This window comes from Antrostomus carolinensis, unplaced genomic scaffold (genome assembly GCF_000700745.2).
Source record: "Antrostomus carolinensis isolate BGI_N321 unplaced genomic scaffold, ASM70074v2 scaffold2990, whole genome shotgun sequence".
Taxonomy (NCBI): domain Eukaryota; kingdom Metazoa; phylum Chordata; class Aves; order Caprimulgiformes; family Caprimulgidae; genus Antrostomus; species Antrostomus carolinensis.
The window spans coordinates 67501-95072 of NW_010290364.1; the positions used below are offsets into that span (position 1 = coordinate 67501).

General features: G+C 35.0%; 1 protein-coding gene across 1 annotated transcript; it reads right to left on the minus strand.

Moving 5' to 3' along the window:
* Positions 1-235: 235 nt before the first annotated feature.
* VEGFC (vascular endothelial growth factor C) lies at positions 236-26553 on the minus strand. Its single transcript, XM_010172731.2, has 7 exons — positions 26500-26553; positions 22795-23008; positions 21191-21381; positions 10215-10366; positions 6049-6158; positions 5471-5801; positions 236-771 (listed from the first exon to the last, which is right to left on the minus strand). The coding sequence occupies exons 1-7, from the start codon at positions 26551-26553 to the stop codon at positions 657-659; spliced, it is 1167 nt and encodes a 388-aa protein (XP_010171033.2). The 3' UTR covers positions 236-656.
* Between the last annotated feature and the right edge of the window lie 1019 nt (positions 26554-27572).

Below are 27572 nucleotides of genomic sequence, written 5' to 3' on the forward strand. Positions count from 1 at the left end.
AGTTTCATTCTAGAGACAGAAATATCACTGGCTCTTGAAACACTAAATATAACTCTATATTTCAAATCACATGTATAACAGATACAAGAAAATGTCTGTAGCCTTCCTTTCATTAAAGTGCTTTCTCTTAGCCACTTTCCCTGCCTTTTAAGAACTCTGATAAGAAAGCTGAGTTGTAGTTCCTTTCTTAGGAACTCCTTTTTATAGTTCCTCTATATAGGCAGATGATTAAACATTCTCACCATTATATAATACAATTTCCATTTTATTTTAAACATACTTTGCATGATATAAAAATATTGATCACAGTGAGCTTTAACAATTGTTACTGCTATAAACAGAAATGCTGCACAATGGTTTTAGTGGAAATAAATTATATAGTCATTATCTCTTTAAAAAAAAAATCACAAGAAGGAGAACCTAGGCTGTTTGGTCATTGGCAGAAAATAAGTCCTCATTGAGTTCTTTACAAAACATGAACCCCAGATATTTTCTACATTTGCTTTCCCCATCTTGAGAAAAGCACAATGCGTCTGTCTCTGAAAGCCCCACAGGGTCTCTGGTGAACATTTAATTCCAAATATTAGCAAAGTCTCTCTTGTTCTTTTTTTCTAATGGAAAAATGTACACCAAAATAGCAAGCAGTGCTCTCTTCACTAATTCATAAGTGGTCTTTTCCAATATGTGGGTACACAGCGGCACACTTCTTCACTAAAATAAAATCCAGCGTCACAGCGTTTCGTTCGGACTGTACACGGCGGTCTGTAACAACTAAAAAAAATAAAGAAGTGGGCATTAATGAAACATAATCAAATATTATCCTGGAGAAGACTCTGTGCACATTCAGATTGCCATTTCCTGATGGGATATTTGTTTCTTACAAATACATATCTTCTGTTTATGTTCTTGCAATCACTTTCAACTGGACTATTCTTCACAGAAGACAATGAAAAGAATAATAAGTGTTATTGAAGAGAAATTATTCTATTGGAAAAGATATTCATTAATATTTTTAACATATTGCCTGGTTGTAGTCACATTCTAATCTTGAGTAGTACTTTTAAAATTTAATTTTGAAAATACACTAATATTTTCCTGTACTCAAACTGGCTTGTTATGACCTAGCGCATGCTGCCAGTTTGAAGTGGCAATCCGGAATCAGCTGATAATCAAATCTACCATGTTTTTACCCAGAGTGTTTCTCACGTGATTCACTAATGCAATAAGCCTGACAGAGATTTGTGTACATATGTTACACTGTGACTCCGACCGTGAAAATAAGAACATGCTTCCTTTGAGTTGCAAACTCCTATAGCCACTCTCTGAGGCCAGCGGGGAATACAGCTATACTTCATATTGCATCTATGTGAATCCCGAAATAAGATCAGACCTGCATGTTTATGATAAATCTTAAGGGAAAAAGAACAGAAATAGTCCATATTTGATTAAAATACGTTTAACAGAAATAGAGCATTGGAAACACAAGTCACGTCTACCTAAGAAGCAGCAGCTTTTTTCTTCACAAATTCCTTGACTGAAAAATAGAACTTATACAAAGATAATATCTGTGGTTGCCCCTGAACTCTTCCTTTTCCTATTTTATTTTTCTATTAAAAAAAGAGCTTGACCTAAAATAACCTTACAATAACAATGCTAAATACTTTCTGGTGTATAATAGAGACAAAGTACAAGTCTGGGTTTTTTTTCAGATGCTGGCAATGAGTCAAAAGACAAAAGTATATGTTTCGAATTTCAACACAGTTCTACTTAAAACTTGTATTTAAATAATACATGCCTGTTTGTGAAACACTGATATTATGCTCTATTACTATAATTCATACTTACTGCAGTTCAAAGACACTACAGTACACTATATTAAGGTAATCCCACTATCCGCTTCTCAAGGTAATTCTTGTTTCAGGCTTGTGGCTACTCTTATTATTGTTACAGATAAGTTAATATGTTGTGTGCTTGTTTTGGATACCAACTTACTACTTTGCAATAGTTTTGTTTATGAGATGAGGTCTGGATTACAGTTACATTAATTCAAGCCAGCTAGTTCAACCAATGAGCATGTCTATGAGGAAAACAATATGGAATGAGGAAGACTGCAAACTTGACAGTCATTAACTAGTCACATCTTGTTCAGTGTTTTCAATGTCATTAATCCTAGATTATTTCACCAGTGTGGTCTCTGTAATTAAGGGAGTAACATAATTTTGCACCACTTAATGTATTTGAGATCAGTATAACAGCTCGTGGGACTGTCTCAAAGCCCTACTGATCTTTTGTGCAATAAAGTTTGGAAACAGTGGTAAAAGGCAACAAACATCACAGTGTCACTTGAGAAAGAAAGCAAGTGAACTTTACTGTCTTACATGTTTGCCAAAGGATCTAATACTCTGAGCAAATAGGCAACCAGCAGTAGGTTTGTTCTGGGAAAAAGGTACTCCATAGACTTACAATGGCTGAAACACTGAACTTACTTACTTGCCTTTTTGCCTGTCCCTGCCATGAAAGTTAGATTATTTAATGTACTGAATAACCATAGAATGAAATAAGAGAAAGATATAGAGAAAACAAAACAAACAAAAAACCAGAAACAGAAACAAAAACCCAAGACAAAGCCACTCTTCCACCCACCTATGATATGTTGCACAAAATGAAAAGCAGTCATGTAATCATTAAATATGAGGCATTCACTTTGTTTAGGATTTGTGCCTCCTAGTGAACTACGAACTTCAACTTAACTTACATTCACCAGCACTATAAAGCATCTCTCGCACATGAGTTTGTGCCTAGCAGCAGTCAAGGTTGGGTTACTGCAGTCTTATCCTTATTTTGGATATTTTAACAGAGCAAGAAAGCCCATCTCCTCTAAAATGCTTTGCAGTTGAGGTGCCTAGTTATCTGGCCCTGCCAAAAATGACCAGAAAAAATTTTTGAGGTGATAGCACACAGTGAATTGTAGCAGAGTCATTGTAACTGTATAAATGCGTTTTCCTTTGGAAACTCTGCTGAACAATAGATCAGGTCTTTCAAAAGATTTGGGCTGAATGTTGTTTAGAGAGTGCTTTTTTGTGACATGTCCCTGCTCATGGTAGGGGAGTTGGAACTAGATGATCTTTAAGGTTCCTTCCAACCCTAACCATTCTATGATTCTGTGACAGATGTCTGTTTTCATGAGGCCAATCTGAGCATGCTGGAGCTAAGACAGATGTTCAGCCAGTCAGTGAGTCAGTGACAACTTCCTCTTTATGATCAGTAATCGTGATTTTCTTTTTTTTGTCATGTTTGACAGTCTAACATCTCCATAGAAGAAACTGAAGCAGAAATGCTACTTTTAGTGGTGGTAACAGCATGATCACCTCAAAAGCCAGTGGGTTTTGTTTTTGTTTTTTTCTTTTTTCTTCCTATCCTGTGCTTTGTAAATGACTTTGTATTACCTTTCCTCTGAAGCAAGGTATAACATTAGAGACAGAGGCATTTTAGGTACAGTGCATAAAAATGTCCTTCAAAACCAGAACCTACAAGGATTACTTCTCTGCATGGGGAGCCATCTAGCACATGGCTACAGGGGTCTGCTGAGGTCTCAGGTATCTTGCACAAAGTTATAGAGTGGTACCTCCATTTACGTCATCTCATAACAGCAAGGGATCATTCTTTCAAAGACAAACAGGATGTTGCAGGGTTTTTATTCCTTTTAGCGAAAGCTTGTGGTGGACAGAGACAAAATGTGAGAAACCTATGCTCCTCCCTTCTTAAGAATGAGGAGAGATTGCACTTTCTGTTTTTCTTGACAGTGCTAACATCTACAGGGATATTGGTTGTAGAGCTATAGACTAACAACACGTACAAATCCCTCTTTCTCCATACAAAGACAAACTGCTTGGAAATGAGAAACAGCTAAAAGCATCCTATAACACACTGTCCTTGGAAGTGAGAAAGAGAGTCAAACTCTTTATTGTGTCCAACCGCAACAATACAGAAAAAAGCTGGGCTCAATTCCCTCCTTCAAATGTTAAGTCTTTAAATCAACAGAGGTGGCATCATGTGTTTATGATGGCATTTCTTAGTTTTTTTAATGCTTGACTTTTTCAGTTGTGAATGTTCTTTTAAAATACACATGGTTTATACGTGTAGCACTGCTGGAAGCACACACTAGAGTAGTGCTAAGGCTCTGTAATATGCTGAGGCTCATGCAGTCAGGTTGGTGGGGTTTTTTCCCTCTGCAAATATAAAACTGAAATAAAACATGAACAACAGAGAAGAAATAATTTCTTATGTTTCTAACAACTCTTCTATTCCACTCAGAAGGCTGAATGTAGGAAAACAGGTAATGGCAGTTAATATTAATCCTTTCCCCTATTTTAGAGACTCCAATGAAGGTCTCATTCCTAATATTAGACATTTTTTCTTTATTCATGATGAACTAATGTGTATATATATCTGACAATATATTTATGCCACCTAATGACATGTTATCTTAAAAAATTACATAAGGTTTACTTTTGATAAACAATGAATTACCACAGACATTAAAATGTCCCAATTTTCTATTTTCCATTTCCAGTAACTGAACATTTCTGGAATTGTTATTTGTCATTAATATAATAGAATAATTCCCATATTAATAAATAAGTGATCTTTCTGCTCCAAATGGCATTGTTTCTGTTTTAACAAATTCACTTTACAGCAAAACTTTCCTCACAAAATATACAAAGCAGAAAAAATATTGTTTGTTTCTGAGAACTAAAGTGATTCACATTTTTATATATAGACTGCCACCGCTATGGGTGTAGCAGTTCTGGAAGGAAAAGCTCCTGTGATAAATAAAGAAATTGCAGAGTTTTCTTCCTGACCAAATCCCATTTTAAATGATGAATGTGGGTAGTCTGTTTCATAGTTATATATGTCTGCTTTTCACAGAAATCACCCAGAGCTGTAAGACTTTTTATGCACTCATAAATCTTTAGTATCAGTTGAGTAAAATGAAGGATAGGTACAAATTTAGGAACTGAAAATGAATGACGGTATCTCCAGAACTAACCCCGAAATCTAATTAGGAATATTTGAGTTATTTGAATGGCGATATTAAATTATTGGGAAAAATGGAATGGTATTTTAAGCAGCATTAAAAAAAAACTGTGGAGCTTGAATTTACAGTTCATTTTCACCAAAAGAAAAAAAAACAAATCACATCGAGTAGTAGCAAGAGTACAGGAAATTAAACATTTAAATATATAACTTTATGTATATAAACTTTAAAATACTTACTCTGCCTAGTAGTTTCCTCCTAGAGATTATAAAAGTCATAGAAGATAAAACTTAATTGAAGAGAGGCTCACTGTCTACTTAAGACTACAACGTAATTCAACAAGACAGCTAATGACACAGCAAGGCAGCTAATGACAAGACCCGAAATTTTATACCTTAAACACGATGAAAGGGCTAAAGACTGAGATTTTACCTGCATGTCTGGTGATGGAACCTTTTTCCTTTTAAGAAGCATTTATTGGGAGATTCTATACATTCACAGATGCATTTCGCAGGATTTAGTGGCTGATGTTTAGGACAGGTCTTTTTACATACACACTGGCACTTATCTTCATCAAATTCCTTGTTGGGCCCACAGGAAGTGGGGAGAAGTTTGTTTTTGCACATGCACTGACATGATGATCTGTCTAATTCTTTGTGAGGTCCACAGCTTGAAGGTCGCACGCCTCCTTTGCAGACACATTGACAGGTTTCTTCATCCAGCTCTTTGTTTGGTCCACAAATATGAAATCCTTCAGACGTGTCTGGAAATACAGTAGAGAAGCTGCACAATTATCACTATCTATCCCGTATTTTTAATGGAAAAAATGGTATTGAATTAATACATCTGAACATGCTTTAAGAACAAACATATATCAAAAGACAGGCAACAACCTGTAATAGTATCAATAAAGAAAAACATTCAACTATTTACTTTTAATGTTTTTAATTTCTCCTTTAGGTAAATCAAAACATGGAACTATATTTAATCTTTTAAGCAAAACTGCTTACCAGAATCTCCAAGGTGAGAAGAGAAACCAAAATCATGTTGTGCCAAACATCTGCAAATTTGATTATTCCAGATATGATTTTTCGGACAGGTCTTGTTTGCCACATGACATCTGTGGAATGAAATATACTGTTGATTTACTATCATAAGAACTCAAGAAGAAAAAACAATTTTAGGTGCTAATTGCTTTTGTTTCCCTCCATCACAAAAACCTTTCAAAGAGCTTCAGCCCGTTCATAATCTTATTTTTAACTCTTATCAAATCCATTACTCATTAATATTCTCCCCACTACAGGAATATTCTACCATTGGTTCAAAATACCTTCTCATATTTCAAGTTTCAGTTCTAACTTCTAGAACCTGACATCTGTACTTTCCTAATGTAGTTTGGAAACAGATCTAACCCTTTTTTTTTACATTGCAAAAATGTTTTCACACATATAGACATCAAAAGACAGCTGATAATAGTAGACCAGTATAAAAAAATATTTGCATGCCAAATACCTCATAGGTGGCAACAGGCATAATTTTCTACACTGTTTTTTACATTGCAAAAATGTTTTCACACATATAGACATCAAAAGACAGCTGATAATAGTTTCTGAATGAACGCTGTAGACCAAACTCTAATTTCTAAAACAAAATTAGATTATCAGAATCCTTTCCCCTTTATTTGAAAGTTATATGACATTAACTGACTCTTTCTCATCAGCCACTCAAATCCTGGACAGCTTTCTTGAATCTAAAGATTTAAACTTCAGCATTGATGAGACTTCACTTTAGAAACGAAATGCAATAAACCCTTTAACAGTTTAATGCTCTTTACCTGATAAGAGTTTTGCAGCCAAGGTAGTGGTAAGCAAAGAAAGCAAAAAATCCTAATAGCAGTTGGTATCTTTTTAAAGGATGACTGGACTTAACTGGTAGGTACACCACAGATACAATATTTGTGTATTATTTCATCTTTCTAGCTTGCAATATCTTTATCACCACAGGTGACATTACAACTTTTAACGAGTCATGCCTAACTTCTTGCATCCAGGCTGTGTCATGTATTCACTGTTCATGCAGTATTTCTGAAATCCTCATCTGTTAAGACAGCACATGCATTACACATTTTAAGAACTTTTCATTCCCCTGAGCACCATTACTCATGCATTCAAAAATGCAGGTGCTGGGACATTCTTCTGTGATCATCATTCAAGTATACCACTCCTTTTCACCAGATTAAACAACTCGTTGCTTGTAAAGACTGCTGTAGTTTAACATCACCCTGCATCACCCCATGTTTTATGAAGCTGGTGTTTCCTGATTTCATTCTGCTAATTATCTCACTCTTGCTCCCTCACTTGGCACATATGTCCCTTTGCCTGCCTCCTAATTCTGCTTGAGAAATGGTATGGATAATTTACAGATGTATTATTGTATTCTATTCAAAAAACCCCCAAAAACTCACACCTGGAGCAGACTGGCTCTAGCCAGGAGTGTTTAAAACTAACTACAGAAGGAAACCAGGGTGACAGTATGAAGAAAACACCAAGCACACATGAATCCATCAGAAGACAATGCTGATACAAAACTTAAGTTACCAGAACTTGAAGAGAATGATAGGTATTTCAGCATCAGGGTTGGACACATCCAGCAAAAGGAAGTGGAACTGTTTGTTTACAAATTCTGCTCTGGTTGGCTAGTACAGAAAGTTACTCTGCAATATGGCTGAAATTTTAAAATTACTTATTGTAACATTTTAGGTAAGTTCAGGAAGGCTAGGAAAAAAAGAAAAATCAGAAGCAAAACCACTTTGCAGAAAATTTCACTACCTCTTTCTAAATCATTGTCAACTCAATTAAAAAAAAAAAAAAAAAAAGCATGAGAAAAAATGCTAACCAGTTAACTGTCAATGTCAGAACAGATAACGCACAAGAGGGAAAAACATTTAATGTGTACAACATATATCCAAACCACACCTAAAATATGCTTATCAGCTCTGTAAGCACCTACCTACAAACCATGGTAAAAAACAGTTATCTGAATTATGTATATTGAAGACCTCTCTATGCCTCAACACCCCAAATCACTAAACTTCTAAAATAGAGTGACAATTTTCTAACTCAGTTGCAGGTCTTGATGACATTCTATATAAACAGAGAAGAGCACAACTTAAGATGCCATTAATACAGGAGGTATTCTGAAACACTGGTTAACATGAACTGACATGCCTCACCTCCCTAAAAACATAGAGTTAGCTACTATTTTCCAGAAGAAAAAAAGGAAAAAAGTAAAACAGGCAAAGACCTAGACCTTGATTGTCAGGATAAAGTGGTGCAGAAAATATATTTTATATAAAAAAAGATCAACTATTTGTATGCTATCTTACATGTAATTTCTCTCTTCTTTCTAACATGTGCCTGCGTATTGTGCCATAATCCAGCCTTGAATTCTTATTAGATTCCAAGTGTTAGTACCCTAAAACCAGAGATTATACTCCTAGGCATTTCTTTTCAGTCATACATAAGAAAGTCATGACTACATTTCTGTTAAAATGAGCATTTAATGAGCACATATGCAGATCTGTCACTGTGACAAGAAAGCCCATTTCCAAGTTTTGGCTTTACAACAGCTTCTCTAACATTCAAACCTATAAATAAAAATGTTAAGAAAAAATAATAAGTTGAAAAGAAATTGAGAACTGTAGTACAAATTAAAAAGCACCAGTGGGATTCTGAAAAGCATCCAGGCACCACCAGGAACATGCAAATACCTTTACTTTCCTGTCTAGAATCTAGAAGCACTCGGCTTGGGTTTTTTTTGTTTGTTTGCTTTTGTGTGGTTGGTTGTTTTTTGTTTGTTTGGGTTTTTTTTTCTATTTTCTTGGGAAAAACATAGATTTTAAACTTAAAGACAGTATGTTACATCAGAGAAGGTCTGTATATATTCTGACCCGGTACTACTCAGTCTTACCTTTGTTGAAGCATGATTCCTTACTCGCAGGACAGCGAGCTACCTGCGAGTGCTGGTCAAAGTCTTTTATCTGTACACTTACTTCTCTCTAACTATAGGTAGCTGTTTCCTGGCTAGAATAAACTCTTGCAATGGTAATTACAACTGCTTTTAATCCGGAAGCACTAAGAAGCTGCCAACAGTCAGCATAATTTGACTTTATTATTGACTCCTGGGTTTTGATTTTTTTAAAAAAATCTGTTAATTATGCAATTAATTAAACTATTACTAGATTTATTTCCTAATATTTTTCTAATCCACTGTTTATGATCCATGTTTTGATGAACAAATTAAATCTTTTGAATTCAAACAGAATATAATCTGTGTTTCGCTGGAACATATCAGTTAAAGTCTGGAAAACATCCAGACTTTAACTGAATGAAAATACAGAGAAATCAACCTAGCTTACATCTCTGGGCATTTTGCACTATTCATTCACCTTATTCAAAATGTCTACAATTAATTCCAGTTCAGCTTCCAGTCTTTAGCTCTTCCATAAAGCAACTGTTAGTCTGTTACATATTTTTGGCCTACTAAATATTTATACATCATGAAATCATCACTCTGTCCTCTAAAAAGAAGGGAAGAAGAATAATTTCTTCAGTGCTAGATTTCTTCTGTGACTTTTTTCATTCAAAAAGCTGTTAATTAACCCTTTATTTCCCCTTCTCATTCTGTTTTATTTTCATTTCTGGCATCTGAAGATGGCCAAAAAGAGTAGTTGTCAAAAATTCCCTAAAAATAGGCCTGTTTTAAACAGCTTTTTAAATAGGAAAACACAGTTGCAGAGAGAAATGGTGTCTACTCCTTACTTGCAAAAGTATTTTTCTGTTTTTATAATTAAAAAAAACCCCAAACTTATTGATGTTTCCTTTAAGCCTCAATTGCATTGTAGCTCTTTCCATGAAATAATCCCACAAACAATGTTATTCCTCATTTTTAAATGGCCTAGTCCCAGTTTATCCATTGGGTAAAAAGGTACTGTGCTAATTACTCTAGTAACATTCTCTCCATGTAAAACAATATTAGGTCCCTTATAGAATGCATTCTGTTACTACTAACGTATACACGTTCACCTGTCTTAATTATGACAGCTTCCAGCAGTATTTTAAATTTAATTGTACAGGTTTGCTCTTAATGTGAAAGGAAAGACAAGGGTTATACTTACTGAGTTTGTGTTGCTGGCAAGGAACGTCTTATGATAGAATGAACTTGTCTGTAAACATCCAGCTTGGACATGCATCGGCAGGAGGTGTGATTGGCAAAGCTGACGGTTACAGGTTTGGGGCCATGAGAGAGAGGCACTGTGATCTCGAACAACTATAAAAGAGAAAGCAGAGAAAGGACTTTTTTATAGATCAGTAACAGTACAAGTAAAAATAATATAAGGACATACCAAAAAAGCTATAAGGAATTCAAGTTTAGGTTTTTGTTCTCTACAGTGACATATTCAGTTACACTGGTAAATAATCATTATATACAAAATGAATACAATTGCTATGTTATTACAATTTTTTTGGTGTTAAACCCTGTTACATGCCTGTTCGCTTGCTGTAACATTTAAACTAACATTTTTAAAAGGAAAATGTACAAATAATTCATTTTTCTAGAGGAAATGTCTTCAACTTGGCAGCCTTTTGAAAAATCTAAAATGTTAACTTTTGGAAAGTGCTTCGAAAAGTTGGAAAACAAGAATAATTTAAAAAGGAGGTAAGCTACAACCTAATACATCAGTTGCACAATTAAAAGAGCTTAAGTGAAATAGCAGTGTATAGGACTTAGATCAAAACATTTTTAGATGAACAAGTTTTGAACTGCAGCATACTGTATTTTGGACTTTCCAGTATTTGTATCAATGCAAATTATATGGTTACTCTAATGGAATGCATCGTGAACTATTTTTTTTTTTTTCTAGGTATTAGGAAATAGCCACTATTAATAAAATAATCATGTACGTGAATGAATAAAATTCTAATTTTAGTGGGAAATGTAGCTCAAGTGGTGGAAGAGGACAAATTCAGCGATATCTTGTGGAAAAACTAAACATGATAACCAGCAAGCAGTGAGATTCATTTCAGTACTCAATTCAGGACATCTGCTTTACCAAATTAAGAAGGTTTCACTGTAAGACTCAAACCTCAATAGTCTCCTGAAACGTTAGTTAGGACAAATACTTTAGGTCAAAATCTTAAACCTATTTTTTGGTAGTATTTTTAATAGGATAATAGTGCACTGCTGCCTTTTAGATGTTTTACGCTTTTGTAAATGTATTTAAGAATATTTCTGCAACTTCTAGGGTCTTTACTACCTTTCTAAACATGGTCATTGATTATTGTTCCAGTTTCAGTTGACGAGACTGTATAACAAGACTTTAATTTTCAGCTGAGATCTATTTGCAATGTTTTTTTACAATCAATAAGTTTATAGTATGGCATATAGACAGTGTGCAAATGTAATCAAAATGCAGGTAATTTCAAATAGTTCAAAATATGAAGCAGGTCTACAGGATGCCCTGCAAACAGTACCTTGCACTGAAGTACCTAAGTAAACCCGTGTACCAACAAGCACACAGGTGCAGCAGTATGGGAAGCATTCCCCAAGGACCCACAAGGCAAAAGAGCACTTGTGCAGCTAACAATAAAGCTTGTGCTATTGATATGCCTAAACTATGCAACTTAAAACCTAAATTACAGATTCAAAGAATCACAGAATTGCCTAGATTGGAAAAGACCTTTAAGATCATCAAGTCCAATCATTAACCTAACACTGACAAGTCCCCAACTAAACCATGTCCCTAAGCACTATATCTACATGACTCATAAATACCTCCAGCAATGGGGACTCCACCACTAGCCTGGGCAGCCCGTGCCTGATAACCCAGTGCCTGATAACCCTTTCAGCAAAGAAATTCTTCCTAATATCCAATCCAAACTTCCCTTAGTGCAACGTGAGGCCATTTCCTCTTGTCCTATCACTTGTTACTTGGTTGAACAGACTGACAATTGTATAAGCAATTGTATAAACCATCATCAGCTCTGACAGATAGATATCTATTTTACAAAACAAATTTTGACATCATTTAGAGACTGGATCTTTAAAAAAGTTTAACATTGGGAGTGCCATCATACAAGAACTAAAATGGCAGAAGTATTATATTTGCATTTTATTCTGCTACAGAAGATTACAATACTATTATTTTTTGCTGCAAAAAGTACCACATATCTTATATTAGTTTTAAATGTGGGTTTTTTCCTCACTAGAATCTAAAAATGCAAACTGGCATAAGTTTACTTCTATAGAAGGAGAACCAAAACAGAAAATAGTTTCCTGCCTCTTTCAAATATTGATGGGAAAAAACTATCCATCTAGGGAGCTACCATGAAAAGTTTCTCTTGTTAGAGAGACTTCTAGACAAAGCATATTAACATTTGGATTCTTGCTCCAGCTGCAAAGTAAGTAACATTTCTTAAAATTTTGGTCTTGAGTCATCTTATTAATGAAGGGCACAAGTCCATGTCTAAGTTTAAAGTTTGGTACCAGTAAAATGAATGTCTAATTAACACCTGACATACCTCCAAGGTTTTCACTGCTTTCAACAGAGACTTCTGGAAAGAGACTGTCTAATCAACTTTTTATTATACTTATTATCTTTTTTGGTTTCCAAACCAATATTGGCTCCTTTATTCTTATCTGTTGTAACAGTTCCTTTAAATTAATCACAAAAGGCATTCTTACCAAGATGCCTCATCCAAAAGGAGCAATAATCATAACAGAGAGTTATCACTTCCATATTAATGCATTATATAAAAACAGCCTTATGTACTTATTTATTTCTTTTAAAAATATCCACTTATTTGAAGGCTATCATAGGTTTTGTTATAATGCACAAACTAACCAGGAAATTGGAGAGTAGAGACACAAAGGATCATGTTTATGAAAAAAAGCTTTCACTTCTGCATACAGTACACATTTGAGAAAATAAATGCGGAGTTCTTTGGGTATCTGTTTTTTAAATACTGATCTTTAATCAGATGACAAAACTCACCTACATATGCAAGACTTATCTTTTTTTAAATCAGGTGCACTTTCAGAAGGACAGCACAACTGATGAGACCTCTGAACATCTGGACAGCTAAGGATCTACAGATGCAAAAGCCTTTACTATATTAAATACCTTGTGAGAAAACGAATTCTTAAAAGAAATATATGAATTGAGGGGCAGAACAGAGAGTATGGGTTTAATTATAATATTACATAGGTAAAGAGAATCTTGTTTTCTCTGCTCTCTTATGACAGTATGAAGCCGACTAAAAACCCACAACAGGGAGAACTGGTAAAACTTAGAAACTGAAGATAAGCATGATTCTCTGGATGGGGAAAACTGCAGTTGACTAGAAAAAAGGGCATGTTCTTTTCTTCCTCTGTTCTTGGAGTAGATCAGTTTGCCATAATGTGAAGCGTAGCAGACTCCAGACTGCTGGAGATGACAATGTAGGACTATTGCTACACTTCCAAATCACCTAAAAGAGGTCCCTGTCAGCCCAACTGTCCTCCTGGTCAGCTTCTGGAGTGCATTGAGAGAAATTTCACTAAAGCACTTGAGATTTACCAATTGTGAGCACAAATTATGGTGAACATTAATTACCTTAACCTACATTTATCTTTCCATTTAAAGTGTGCAAGGTATCAGTTTAGAGATTAATATTGCTAACAGCTATTCCAATCAACACTTCAGTGGTGCAACGCAAAAAAAGCCTAGTTAAACAAGTATTTAGACCAGCTTCCTTGACTTTATTGAACTACCTTCAGTTTGTTCAACTAAATTCTCTTAATAGCAATGTATTTTACATCACTCAATAGTAGCTACTGCTTATATAGAAAGCAAAAAAACCTAAACCAACTATTTATGCTAGAGATTATATTTGGTATTACATTTCTAGCCCTCGCTTTTGAAAAGTACTTAAAATGATACATTTTGAAGAAGAATATAAACAAGATCTATTTTTATTAATGGAAATTATGGAAGTTAAATACTGGTGTTGAAATTATTGATTTGTTTTTCCTATAATTTTGTCTGATGATATTACAATACTATATTCTTAGGCATACTCAAAGAGGAGATATTTATTCTTTTCTTCTGATAACGAAAATATACCAGGAAAAGATTTCACAAGAAATAAATTATTGAAAAGTAGTCTGTTACAGAAAATGTATTTAATTCTCAGAATAATTCAGTTTAAATAATCTCTGACATTTTAAAATAAGATCCATTTTAAAGAAAATCCATATTCTGCTCTCAGCTGTGACAGTAGCATTGCTAAATCCAATGAAGCTGTTTAAGTAAAAGTGAATAAACTCTCAATATACATAAGCTAGGTTTGAATTATCATCTTAATAAATAATTTCAAATTAGGTAACATCTGACCTTGCAAAATGCTTTCTGGTTTTGCTAACTTCTCTAATTTATTTCTTGCTCATCTTTCTTATCCAGTAGAACAATAAGCTAGACATCTGTTATCACTACAGGGCATGTTTGGCAACATGTAACAGCCAATATCTAGAAAGGATATTTCTACAAGAAATGCACCATAACATCTGTGTATGAGGCTGGTTCTTGACTCCCTTCTTTTCTGGCAACATTGCTGGTAGTGGGTACTATTGCTGGTACCCAAATTGCCCAAATAGGTACCTCTTCTTGGAGATCAGAGAGCTCATATTTCTGTCTGATCCCTCATTCAGTAAAGGATTGGTTTTACTGTATTCTTAAGAGGCTCAAATCTTCTCTTCCTTCTCGACTTCAAATTATAGTAAAAATGGGACTAATTGACACTACAGGCAATAAGGAAAAGATATTTCCTTCAGATCTCTTCTTCAGGAATCAATGTCTAAAGACAAACATTTAGGACTAAAGACTGCAAAAAATGAGCTTCAGACCCGAGAAGAACAAAAGATCTGACAGTAGTAGGGATTAGGGCAGTCCTTTCAAGCTGGAGAGCTTTTATTGCTCGCAGTTTTCAGAAAAATGTTAGTAATTATAATACATTAAACAGCAAATTAAAGTACATTAACTAAGTATTGCTAGAGTTAGAGGCAAATATTTAGAAGTTAAAAGAAAAAAATTAGCCTCAACTTGCCCACATTGTCCTGTACATTTGTGCCACCACCACTGCATTATCAGGAAAACAGTGGAAAACAACAACGGAAGCAATATGCGATAGCATAACTAATGAATATTAAATAAAACAACAACAACAAAATTTAAACCACACCAAATCACAGTCAAAGCTCTGTCACAACCTCTTCCACAGAAGCTAATATCGTAAACATAAGCCAGTAACATACTGTTAATCTCACTGTATGAAGCTCTACATAACTGAAAAGCAGTTGAAACCCATATATAGTTAATGCATTTCACAAGAACTTAACACATGCCATTCAGCCAGTCTGAGGCTGTTTTGTCACAGAAAGACAGATGGCAGGTCTTCCAGTCTTTCTCACCATTTCTAACATTTCTCTTCAAAGTACTGTGTTCAGCCCTTGTCTGCTTAGGTCTTCACCCAGTATGATGATTCTCCATGCCAACCTTCCCTCATTTCAGCACAACCAAAGTTTCCCTTTCAGGCAGACCATGAAGCTTGATTTCTCTTCCCTCTTTTTAGGTTCCTTAGCATAACTTTTAGCATTCTGGCACACGTACATCTCATCCCAGCTACTTTTGGATCAACCAGGTTCCTTCCTTCCTAACAAGATAAAGGTGGGTGTATCAATGACAGGCTCTCCCTAGAAGATAGGATTTAGGCGCCTACATCTGAAATTGCATCAGGTTTTTATTCAGCTCCAAGTTATAAAGTGTTCCAGTTACGAATAAATCCAAGTCTCCCAACAATTCCATCTGCCTCCTGGGTATATTTTTTTTTTTTAACACGTAAAAGTATGTATATTGTCTCAAAGATAAGAAAACACACATTCCTAAAACAAAAAAACAAGTATCATTGCCTTTACCTAAAATAAGGGAACATGAAAATTTTTTTCAGATTAAAAAAAAAAAAATCTCAATTTTTGTTTTTAAGAATAAAGCCATATATAATTCATTCTCTAAGAAAAAGCAGAACCACCACTTTTGCTGAAGTTTTAAAGCAAAAAAACCTAAAAAGTAAAAACAATACATGAAGCTGAGACAGGCATATGGCAGAGAAAATTTTGACCCCTATTGCTAAAAAATAGCAAAGTTCGGCCAAGACTGACAATAGAGTTTATAATAGAGTATGTTGAATAATCTTAATATTAGGCTACTTAAACTAGTGTTGTTTACCATTGAACAAGATTATGCATGACTATAAATGTGTTTCCCTCATTTTTCTGTGTCACGAAAACATTGAAGAGCCTTGTGCAGTAAATGGCTTAAAAATAGCGTGCTAAAACCATGACAGCTATTGGTATTATATGGATTTAAAAAAAAAAAAAAAAGTTTTGGTTGCAGGACATTTTTTTAAATTATTTTTTAAGGATATGTATTTTCTGTAGTTTCCACTTCCATTATAAAGATGATTTTATATCTTTCTTTCAAGCTAGCCAAACTTGAAAGGTTCATCTTCAAAAATGACAGAACATTTTTCATACCTATGCATTACATAATCTGTAATAAGGTCTATTTTAGGTTTAATACTTAACCTTTGTTCCATTGCACCAGCCAAAATTAAAAGGTAGCATATCCTACAGAGTCGAATGGTCAGAGACCAGCTCCGAAGAGAAGGACTTGGGAGTGGTTGGTGGATGAGAAGCTCAACATGAGCCGGCAATGTGCACTCGCAGCCCAGAAGGCCAACCATATCTTGGGCTGCATCAAGAGAAGTGTGGCCAGCAGGTCGAGGGAGGTGATTCTACCCCTGTACTCTGCTCTCATAAGGCCCCACCTGGAGTACTGTGTCCAGTTCTGGAGCCCCCATCACAAGAAAGACATGGACCTGTTAAATGAGCCCAGAGGAGGCCACGAGGATGATCCACAACCTAGAGCACAGCATGATTTTAACCTAACAAACAAACCAACCAAAAACCTTAAAAAAAACCCAAACCAAAAAAACCCCCCAAAACCCGACTAACAGCAGACAGGAATCTCTCTGAATGTTTGACCAAAAGTTCTATCAGAATTCCTTTAAAAAATAATTTCCCATATATTCCTCCTCACTCAGCCTTAGAAAGGCATGTATTTTTTATTCACTGAATTGATAGCTCCTTCTTCAGATTAGGACTTCATGCCACATGTTCCAGAAAAACTGCTGATTTATATACCAAGTATTTATTGTGGCTAAATTAATTTATTCAGCACTATCGCTATATCTGCCAATACCCATTATATCAGCACACATAAAACTATTATTAACATCACTGAGTTCTGAAATATAAAAGAATCAAAACTTATTTTCATATCAGGATGATGGAAACTTATAATTGTAGATACTTTAAAATATACTTTTCCACATTTACATTAACTACATTATATTCTTCTGATAGACTGTGGTTTATTTTGGCAAGTTTCACTTAAATTGATTGACTCTCAGTTTCCATCACTTGTGATCTTTGCACTTCCTAAAGTGTCAGTAAGGTCAGCCAAATATAACCAGTGTAACAGAGCACAATGTGTCTAGAGATTTTCAAGCTAAGGATATAAGACTGTTTGACTTCAGAACTCTAAACAGCTCTGAACTGGAAAGAATGAAAATAAGCTATTTGAAAAATGGTACATCATCATTATTTATTTCACTATCTAACTTTTTTGAAAAACAAAAAACAAAAAACCCAACCCCCCCAGTATTTCAAGGTTTATGTGTGACACAATAACAGGTAACTTATCTGATAAAATACATTTCATATCTGTTTAGTATGCTTGGTTTCCTTATTCTATCTTTTTATATTTCAATAATTTTTTTTCATAAATTTTAACAAAAATAATTTGGAAATTATACTGATATATCTCCCACTATTAATAGTACCTCCTATATGATTACAATTATCAGTCTAACAGAAAAATGCATGGGAAAAGGCACAAATGATAAAGTTCAAAATGAACGAAAATTCTTGTGACATATGCATCTCCAAATTGTGCAAAGGAACACCATGTACCTCTCAAATATGGCAAACAATTTCAAGCTGTTAACTTGTTTCCTGTGAGAAAAGCATCTCTAAATCCAATTTCAAACTGCATGGAAAGAAGTTTTCCCTCAAGGGACCATTGCTGTAACCATGAAACAAGAAGACTTAGGACCTTTACATCAAACGATCTGAAAAAAGCCAAAAAACTGTTCATCCTGCCAGCCAAGAGGAAGAATGGAATGAGATGGCTCTTTGACATCTGCTCACTGCTCCCCTTCAATCTATCAGTAAGTACCTACAGGTGGGGCATAAAACAGTACAGTTGAGGGACAGGCTGTTGTTGCACCAGGTAGTTCCAATCTTTGTAACTGCTGTTGAACCACTTGTGTCATGAGAAGAGAGAACAGCTGTTTGATTAGTAATAAATTACAGAAAAAAACAATACAACCATACAACACAAAACCCAGACCAAACCAACTACCTTCCCCTTAGACCTTTATTAGACAAGCCACCACTTGCAAAGACAGGCTTTTGCAGCGTCACGGACCAAGAAGAAGCCAAAGATCCACTGCATTTTATGAATTACAGTAGGGGGTCCTCAAATGTTTTCGCAGACCTTGTACCACATCTTAATTAATAAATTGTCTCATATCCCAATCATGATTGTATAAACACCCCTTAGCAACTACAGAAACAGTGTTTGTGGAAAATCACTATTAAAAGCAAAGCAGAATATTTTTCCCTTAATAAAGTTAAGTATCTAAAAACGAGGAACACAGCCTGAACTAAGAGAACTATTGGCCTCCCTCTGGACCACCACAGTGTTCCACAAGCCAGTCTCGGAACATCTGACCTAGTCCATTCTCCTGGCAAGTAATTATTTGCTCTCCATACAAATATTTTCTATGTTTAGCTATTTTTAACTAATTTTGATGAAAGCTGGTATCAACTTTCTTTAGATTTTAATGTCTGGAACCAATGCTAGAGCCTGCCCTCACAGTAAGACCTCCAGCTGAAAAGTTAATTTCCCATTAAGCACTTTTTGAACGCTACGAATACTATGTAGCTTATCTTATGGTGTTTATGCACTAAAAATAAAGCTACAAAAATGGTGACTTATGAAAAAAACAAAAGATGCCTCGTTACTAACCATTTGTTCTCATTTCATTTAGGAAATAAAAGGATACTAGTAGTGAAAATAGTTGTGTAGGGTACCTGAATTCTACAGAAGAGTCTTGAATCCAATACTTTTTTTCTTTCTAATTCTCATCTGAGATAGAGTAAGCTGTGGTCACATAACTTTAAAAAGATTTGAGATGATGATAGATGAAGAGATACAGCCATAGCTCTCTTTATAAGAGTTTTTTAAAAACTGCACTCTTTCAAGGACCAGATAAAACTGGAAAGCAGAAGCAAGACAGAAAACTTAGATATTAAATTGCTTGCTTTTACCAAATAGGTAAGAAAACAATGTTATTGCCTCTTTTTTCTTTCTGATAAGTCCTTTAACATTTTCTGAGTCTCTCAAATCTTTAAGTACTCCTATATCATATAATCACCAACAACATAAAGAACTTAAAAAAGAAATTCAGTACTAACCATTTTCTACTAGGAAAAAGAAAAATACATCACTCAGTAGATATGAACAGAAAGATGAATGGAAAGGAATTATTGACATGGTGCTCAAAGACCAGGAAATCTGTGCCAAATGTTACAACTTTCTCTGTAACTAGATCATTCTTTATTCCGGTAAACTAAACTTTATAAATACATGCAAAAAAAAAAAAAAAAAATCATCTTTCTTGTTGTAGAAATAAAAATTAATTTTGCATCTTTCAAGCAACTGGAATTAGGACAGCTGGTGGTGGGAATAACTATGGGCTTGAACAAAATCAGTGTTATTGTTTTTCCTGTTTTAGCTATTTGAATTATATTATTCCTGTGCTGCGTGGCTGCCTACCAATAGCTTAAATTTAGGATTGAAAATTCTTGGTAGAATATACCATTTCAGACAGACAGATTTGGTGATAAAATGAGAACAGAAAATGTATTATAAAAAGAATTGGTTTTTTTCTGTTTTCTTTACATTCACTTTTCCTAATCTCCTCTCACGAAGGCTCAGAGCACTAAGTTGTGTCATGATAAAGGAATGATATTTCCATAGGCTACAATTTTATAGTTGGCTATGCAGTTGTGTGTCTTCCTTATAAATACGTACTGCACCTTCAGCTGGTTGAAAAAGGAAGCAAGATTTACACTAAAATTAGTTTTCTTCAAAGCATCAGAAATAAGAGGTAAAAAGCAAAAAAGCCCACAACCAACAAAAAAACCTACCAAATACTGTAACAAAAGCAAAATACCGTAGCAAACATTTTGAAGCACTACTATTTTTACATGATTTTTGAAGGAAATGTTGTAGAATAATGTGATAATCGTTATAGCTACTTAAAATAGAATAATGCATGTACTCTTTTGCTTTAAAGGCAGCTCAAAGGCTGAATGCATAATCTCTGCACACTCCTACCTGATCACTAGCCTTGAACTTGAAGAATAAAAACTGCACACAACCTGAGGAAGGTGCATTAAAACAAAACAAATAGGTACGTTATACTAATAGATCTCAATACAGTAAAGTCAGTTTCTAAAAGGCTTTATTTGCAACATGTGTCCTCTCTGCACATGTCCTAAAACTGTCTTTACTAAAAATTACAGATTAGTTTTCCAGAGAGTGCTTGCCTCATACAGCAGGCAAATAGTAGATGCTAAAAAAAGGGTAGAATAAGTTTCATTGATAAGCTCAAAACCGAGAAAAGGACATCACAACTTTTCTTTTTTTTTCCCCCAAGTGGAAAAAAAAAAAGGAAGAAAAAAATATATTAGGAGGAAAAGTGTTTAGCATCTTCTTCCAGGCAGTATTCTCTTCAGCTGTTTTTCCTATGTATTCTGGAATTGATTTTTTCCTTCCCCATAGTAGCAATAAGAAGGTTTAAAATATGCATGATCATAAATGGATTTGCAAGGAGCACTTGAACTGTAATAAGATTGAGAACTTACTGTCTTGCTGATGTAATTTGTGCTGATATTCATACACTGGAGTCCTTCACTATTGCAGCAACCTCCACATCTGTAGGTGGATACACATGGGGGTTTAAAGAAGGTGTTTGTAGTTGCTCCAAACTCTTTTCCCACATCCACACACACTTCACGTGGCATGCACTGAGTTTTTCTCCATTCAGTATCAATACCTGCCAAGTTATAGGGAATTTCATATGTTATAAAGTAACTGTTTAAAAGCAATACTCTTCTGTAGTAAATTATTAGGGTTCTTTTTGAAGTTTAGAACCAGAATATACATTGCTAAGAGTCACACCCTTTATTCAATGAAATACACATCTCTGTGTTAATTTCTAACTAATTTTTCTTCTTTATAGGGATGTGACATTATCAGCAATCAGGATAAAAGTCACAGTGGAGCTAAGAGGGTATCTAACAAGGTTGGGAAGATCTTACAACATCCACAGCTAAAGCTGTACGTATCCTTTCTCCTATACCCGGGGTGAGTCTCACTGTGAGTGAAGTCTAAAGAAGTACTGCACATCTTTGCAAAGTAATTTTAACCAGTCCCACACAGTAATTCATTTGGATACTATATATTAAAAACATTAACTTTTATGCCTACACACTTAACATGCAATTAATTTGAATACGTTTACTTGGTTGACTACAAAAATATAATTTAAAGCAAAAGGTTATTATTTAGCAATTATGTAATTATGTACACCACATGATTTCATCTGAAAGGTGGTATTTGTGCCCAGATTACCCACACAAATTTGGGCAAATATTTTCCATAGTGTTATAGAGCTTTTTGCCAAATGCAATCTTACACTAAATAGCCATGAGACTTGCAGCTGTACAGGTCCTTTATTATCTCTTGGAGCCAGTGTTTGGTAGGCTACTCACAAAAAAGGGAAATTTCTCCTATGTTAGTCTAAATTAAGGCACGTGATTTCCAATATAATGTCAAAAAATCCACTTCCCACTATAAAGTCTGTGTTCTCCTACCTGTAAGCACTTGCTTATACTGTAAGCTAATTATATTTTTATCCAGACCATCTGAAACACTAAGGGGTATTGACATATTTGTGTTAAGGCTCTTCTTTTTTCTGGTTGCAGCATCATGACAACTGCCCCCTTGTAATAAGAAAAAGCTACAAGTAGATTATTTGGTCTCCTAAAGCAATAACATGTAAGAGAAGAAAACGTTACCAGCTGTGACATAATTGCAGAAAAAGAGTAGAAACAGTTCAATGAATCTAACTATTGGAGCCTTCTTTGCCTTCTGCAAAATCATCACAGCCTCTACAAAGCAAGATTCCTTATACCTGAAGATATACACTTAACTTATTACACCTACTGAGCTAAGAAAGTAGTCTGTACCTTTCTTACAATGGATGTACCAAAAACACCTCTGTGGAGCAATTTATTTTATTAGGGAAGGTTCTCTGTCAAAGATTTTATTTTATAGCCATCAAATCAAACTGTGGAGGGTGGTTTACTGATGATGCTTAGCTTTTTAAATATTTTTGACGCAACTGACAAACCTTTGGATTTTAATTTATCATGTGTTAGAACGTGTTTTTTTGTCCTGTACTTACTTTTCAGGATCTCTGCATTATAGTGTGCTGCAGCAAATTTCAGTGAATCATCTGATCTTGTGTCAAAGCTGGAGTGTTCCCTGTTGTGTTGCCAACCTCCTTTCCTCAATTGACATTTGAACATTTTCCAGTATTCTGGGTAAAGTACTGTCATGAGTTCATCCACACTGGACACAGACCGCAATTGCTCTTCCAGGTCTTTGCTTGCATGAGCCTGTCAAAGTAACATGCAAGATTAATTACTTTCTCTATTACACAAGGTTTGTCAGAAACTAGCCTGAAAAACAACTCATACATTGTAAAATAAAGTCGTGCTCAAAGGGGTTCTCCTACAAAAACTGCTTTTGTCAGTCAATGCCAACCCTACTATATTGACAAATACAGAAATGTTTCACTAGTGCCACTAGTTCTTTAGCATAGTTCATCTGTGTGGGGAAGGAGCTATAGAATTAAGCCTATACAAGTACAGAAAAGTTTTCATGATAAAATTTTGAATGCTGAAATCTCAAAATATTTAAATTATGTTAATGTTATTTAATATCACATACTTTTAATGTAACACCAATTTTTTGCTCATTTTCCCTTAGTCCAGGAAAGTCAAAACATTCAGAAATATACCAGGGAAATTAGAAAAAAGAAGAAAACTATTCATGTGATAATTTCCTTTTTAGGAAAAATCCTAATGAGGAAATTCTATTATAGAGCACTAATCTTTAAATCTGTACGAGTCAAGGGCTTTGGTACTTTTAAGAGTCTAAACTCCACACTTCCCCACTGCTAAGAGTTTCAACTGAAACTCTTCAGGACTTTAAGCACTACACTCCTTAACTTGTTTTTTCAAGAGCAGCCTCAAATACTGCAACTGCACTTTCTTACTTGCTAGCTTTTATACAAACTCATTGCAATTGCATTTTCCTAAAAGAGTCAGATTTACATTTTAAGTTCTCACTTATCTGGAAGATGTCTCTGTCCTCTTAGAGGAAACAACATATTGCATCAAAGTTATTCCCTGCCCACCCCCTCTCATCCATGAATTGCTGACTTCCCAAAGGGAAGGACAGTAAGGAGAAAGAAAAGTACTGAAGAACCTTTAGCCACCTTCTCAGCTTACGTGGCCCTTAGATGGCAGTATGAGACATGAAATATAGAGGTACACCTTGTAGGAAGTGTCTTAACAACTGGCTGCAGATCCCGTACAGGTTACTGCAAAACTGTTGCTCTAGTCTGAGAAACACCAGGCTCTGACAGTGTAAAATGTGTGTTTAAAACCAGAAATATGAAACCATAGAACCTGTTATTTAAGATTTCTTACCAAACTCCATTAATAACAAAACTTAAATTCTTTAAATTCAACTGTTTTGAACATTATGCAAGTAAAACAACCAGTTCTGAATTAGTTCACCTGCTCCGTGTCTCACAAACAACTAAAAGGGTACAAAATGGCACACATCCACTTCCTTATCAAGTGACAAATACAGGAGAAACGTCTCAGGGTAAGGCAGATTCACAGAACTAATTTCTATAAATACAGTTAAATACAGAAGTCAAAGCTAAAACAGATTTCAAAGTCATTTTATGTATCAAAATGCTATTAAGTTAAAAAAGAAAATGTTTTCATTAAAGCGCCGCTAAGCACAGCATCACCATAGACTACAGTGTCCTGGGAGATTTCAACAACCAGGCTATCAGTCTCAGAAATGTGCTCATTCAGGACTTAATGTCTTTCCTTGTCTCCATAGAAAGGGTCATCTCTGACCCAAGCCATCCAGCAAGCATTATCTTGGGGCCTTGCCTTCAAATTTGTTTTGCCTCTACTCTCTTTGCAGGACGCCATGCAGGTTCTCAAACAGTAGGTCACAGACAAAAATCCAAGCTGAACAAACAACTAATTCGGTCACTGTCTGCTTGCTTTCACCTCTCCAGAGAGGTGAAAAGAGTAGGGTTTGAGTAGCCTCACTCCTGCCAGGCTACTGGCAGGGTTCCCTGAGGGTGCTGCAGCACATACCGCTCGAGTAATGGGGTCACTGCACCAGCGCAGTAAATGCCAGCACTGCAGATGCGCACCTGACGTGATGGGAATATGCACGCCACGGGAGGTCACAGCACGGAGATGACATATAGATCCTGTCACAAAGCTGGATGACAGTCCATTTCGTGAGAGGCCCAGGAACAGAAACTGTGCTTAGTCATCTAGTAGCTGACCCTAGAAGGTACCAGCAGATCATGCGGGTAACATGGAAGGAGAATCCAACCAGTGGTTCACCAACCTTTGATGAATCCCTTCAAAGCCTGTGCAGCCTGCTGCAAACAAACTGTTGGCTATTGGTGTTTCAGATATTCAAGGTACAGGCCTAGATCATCAGATAAGTACTGAAACACAAAATTACTTAGTTGATAAGAAGTCAGGATATGGAGCCAGAAAGAGGTTATATTTGTTAGAAATAATGTGTGTTAATGAAATCAAGTCATGTCTTTCCATGTCTTTGCTAGCTGCAGAGAAAATTTGGTATACATGTATAATATATGCATGAATGAAAGTCAAAAGAAATTAGTGGCTTTATTAAAGTATTGTACCTAATTTAATAAAGTTTTGTTTTCAAATGCATTTCTTCTGGGATTTCCATGGGTCAGAGTGCCACGTAAAGGATAGAGAATACTGACTACAATATGAAGTGCTCACTTAACATAAGGAAAACAATTTCTGGAGCAGATATATAAAATTACTTCTTTTAAAAAATGAATCGTTATTATTGTAACAGAATTATTTTGTGCTTAGTTTAATAAAGCTATTTGCTTGTAAAGATGGCTTCAATTCAAACTTACAAATACAATGGAAAACCAACCTGATCACTAGAGGACTTTGTTCTCTCCCCTCTTCTGATTTAGCAAGAAAGGAAGAAGGACATCCATGCATGTATACTAAACACAGTACATGCAGTGCCCAGAATTAGGGTGAAAAAAAAAATAAAAAAATTGAAAATATATGTTGATTTTTCAATATGTTTCCTATATTATGTTGACACACAGATCAATGATCTCTTCATAGTATATTCACTGTAAGTCTATGAAAGGCATGTATTTTGGAACTGCAGCAAATTACTCTCATCTGTATCAAACCGTTTAAAGATAAACATATGTATAAGGAGCTTGTGGCATGATTCAATTTTGTACAACAGTCAAACTTCATTGTCGACATGAACATCAAACTACGTATTAAGTTTTGGTTGATTAGAAGTGTGTGTTCTGCATATAGTAAAAGCATCAAATCATTAAGGATTGTTAAAAAGTTTCTAAATTTTTAAGAGAGGAATGCAACTGCTTCTGTAAATATAACAGTTGTCTGGCAATATTTTTTATTTTGTCCAAATTTTGGTTAACGTCACAAAAATATACTGTCTCAGTCCCTCCTTTTTATTCCAAATTCTTTGCTGCTGCTTAGTTTTTTGATAAATGTAAGCAGTCCATTGATTTTCATATGAACCAGTTGCAGTGCACTCTACACGGAATCCTGAACCAGTTGCATAACGCTTTACTGGAAATGCATTCTGGGATTGATATTCTACATCAAGGAGAAGCAGCAAATTTGTGTCATTAGCGCCTGGAGAGGAAGGAGTTTTCTCTGTCCCATGTTTTCTACTTTCTTTGCTCCTTTAAGTCAGTTAAAGGGTTGGGATTTTTTTGTTTTTGTTTCTAAACACCACTCACTTCATAAGAATTTGTCACTGTCCTTTCGTTGTCCATTCCACTGTTTTTTGTCATTTTTACATATTAGCATGATCTAGAAGCTATACTTTGGAGAAAGACGTTGACTAAGCCTTTAGCCAATCTCTACAAGATAATTGATGATATTGAACAAAATAACTTAAAAACACAAGAATGAATGAAGAATACAATAAAGACAAGCTTGCTTCATTTCACTTCTTCCATATTATTTCCTGAGGAGCGGGGGAAATGACAAATACACATATAAATAAAGTAGTAAAGCTTGATGACAAGCTTGCTCTCACTATTATTTATTTAACTTGGGAACATTGTATTCTGTCAAAGTATGTTTTTCACCATGTGGGTTTCCACCACATGGTATGTCAATTTTTTCATGAAATTAGAGCTTGCAAGGGGAGGGGCAGGACACCAGATATGCTCTATATCCATTAACAAAATCAAATCTATAATAGATTTTCCATGCGTTACATTATTTGTCTTTCACGTGTCCCCAGTGTCTGCCTCTATTATTAATAACAAAGGTCAGAACACTTAATATTTGGCAGCATGCTTGACACATTATTGATGGTGCAATGTGCTATAATGGTACTTTACACATCTGCTCCCATTATAGTGGTCAACTCATTTAATTTTCAAGGATTTTGTTGACAATTCTTAATAGGAAAATGCCGTCTATAAACCCCTCAATTTTGATATGTTTGTATATTGTATTTATTGACTCATTGAAATGTATTAAAAATGAAGTAGTTAAATTCTAATGTTGAAACAGTGTGCAAGTAAATGGAAATATTGCAAAAGAAAAGTATGATAAACACTTGCACAATATTTTATTGCAATTTTCATGTATTTCAGTACTAGGGTTTTTTTTAAGTTGGTGACAGTAAAAAAGGAAAATAACCTAATTAAATATTTTAGCTGTATTTAATAATGAAATTCAACTTTTATCCACTTCTACAATCATGCTAGAATAGCCCTGATTTTTTACCTCACATGCGCTAATTTGTCACTATTGGTGAATGACTGTCGGCAGTTGCAGATTTCCAAGTTACCATTCA

Coding starts and splice junctions, on each gene's coding strand:
- VEGFC (XM_010172731.2), bottom strand. CDS start 26,553: ATGACAAAAAACAGTGGAATGGACAACGAAAGGACAGTGACAAATTCT. Junction 21,382..22,794: donor TAATGCAGAGATCCTGAAAA/GTAAGTACAGGA, acceptor ATAACTTGGCAG/GTATTGATACTGAATGGAGA. Junction 10,367..21,190: donor CAAATTACATCAGCAAGACA/GTAAGTTCTCAA, acceptor TCTCTTTTATAG/TTGTTCGAGATCACAGTGCC.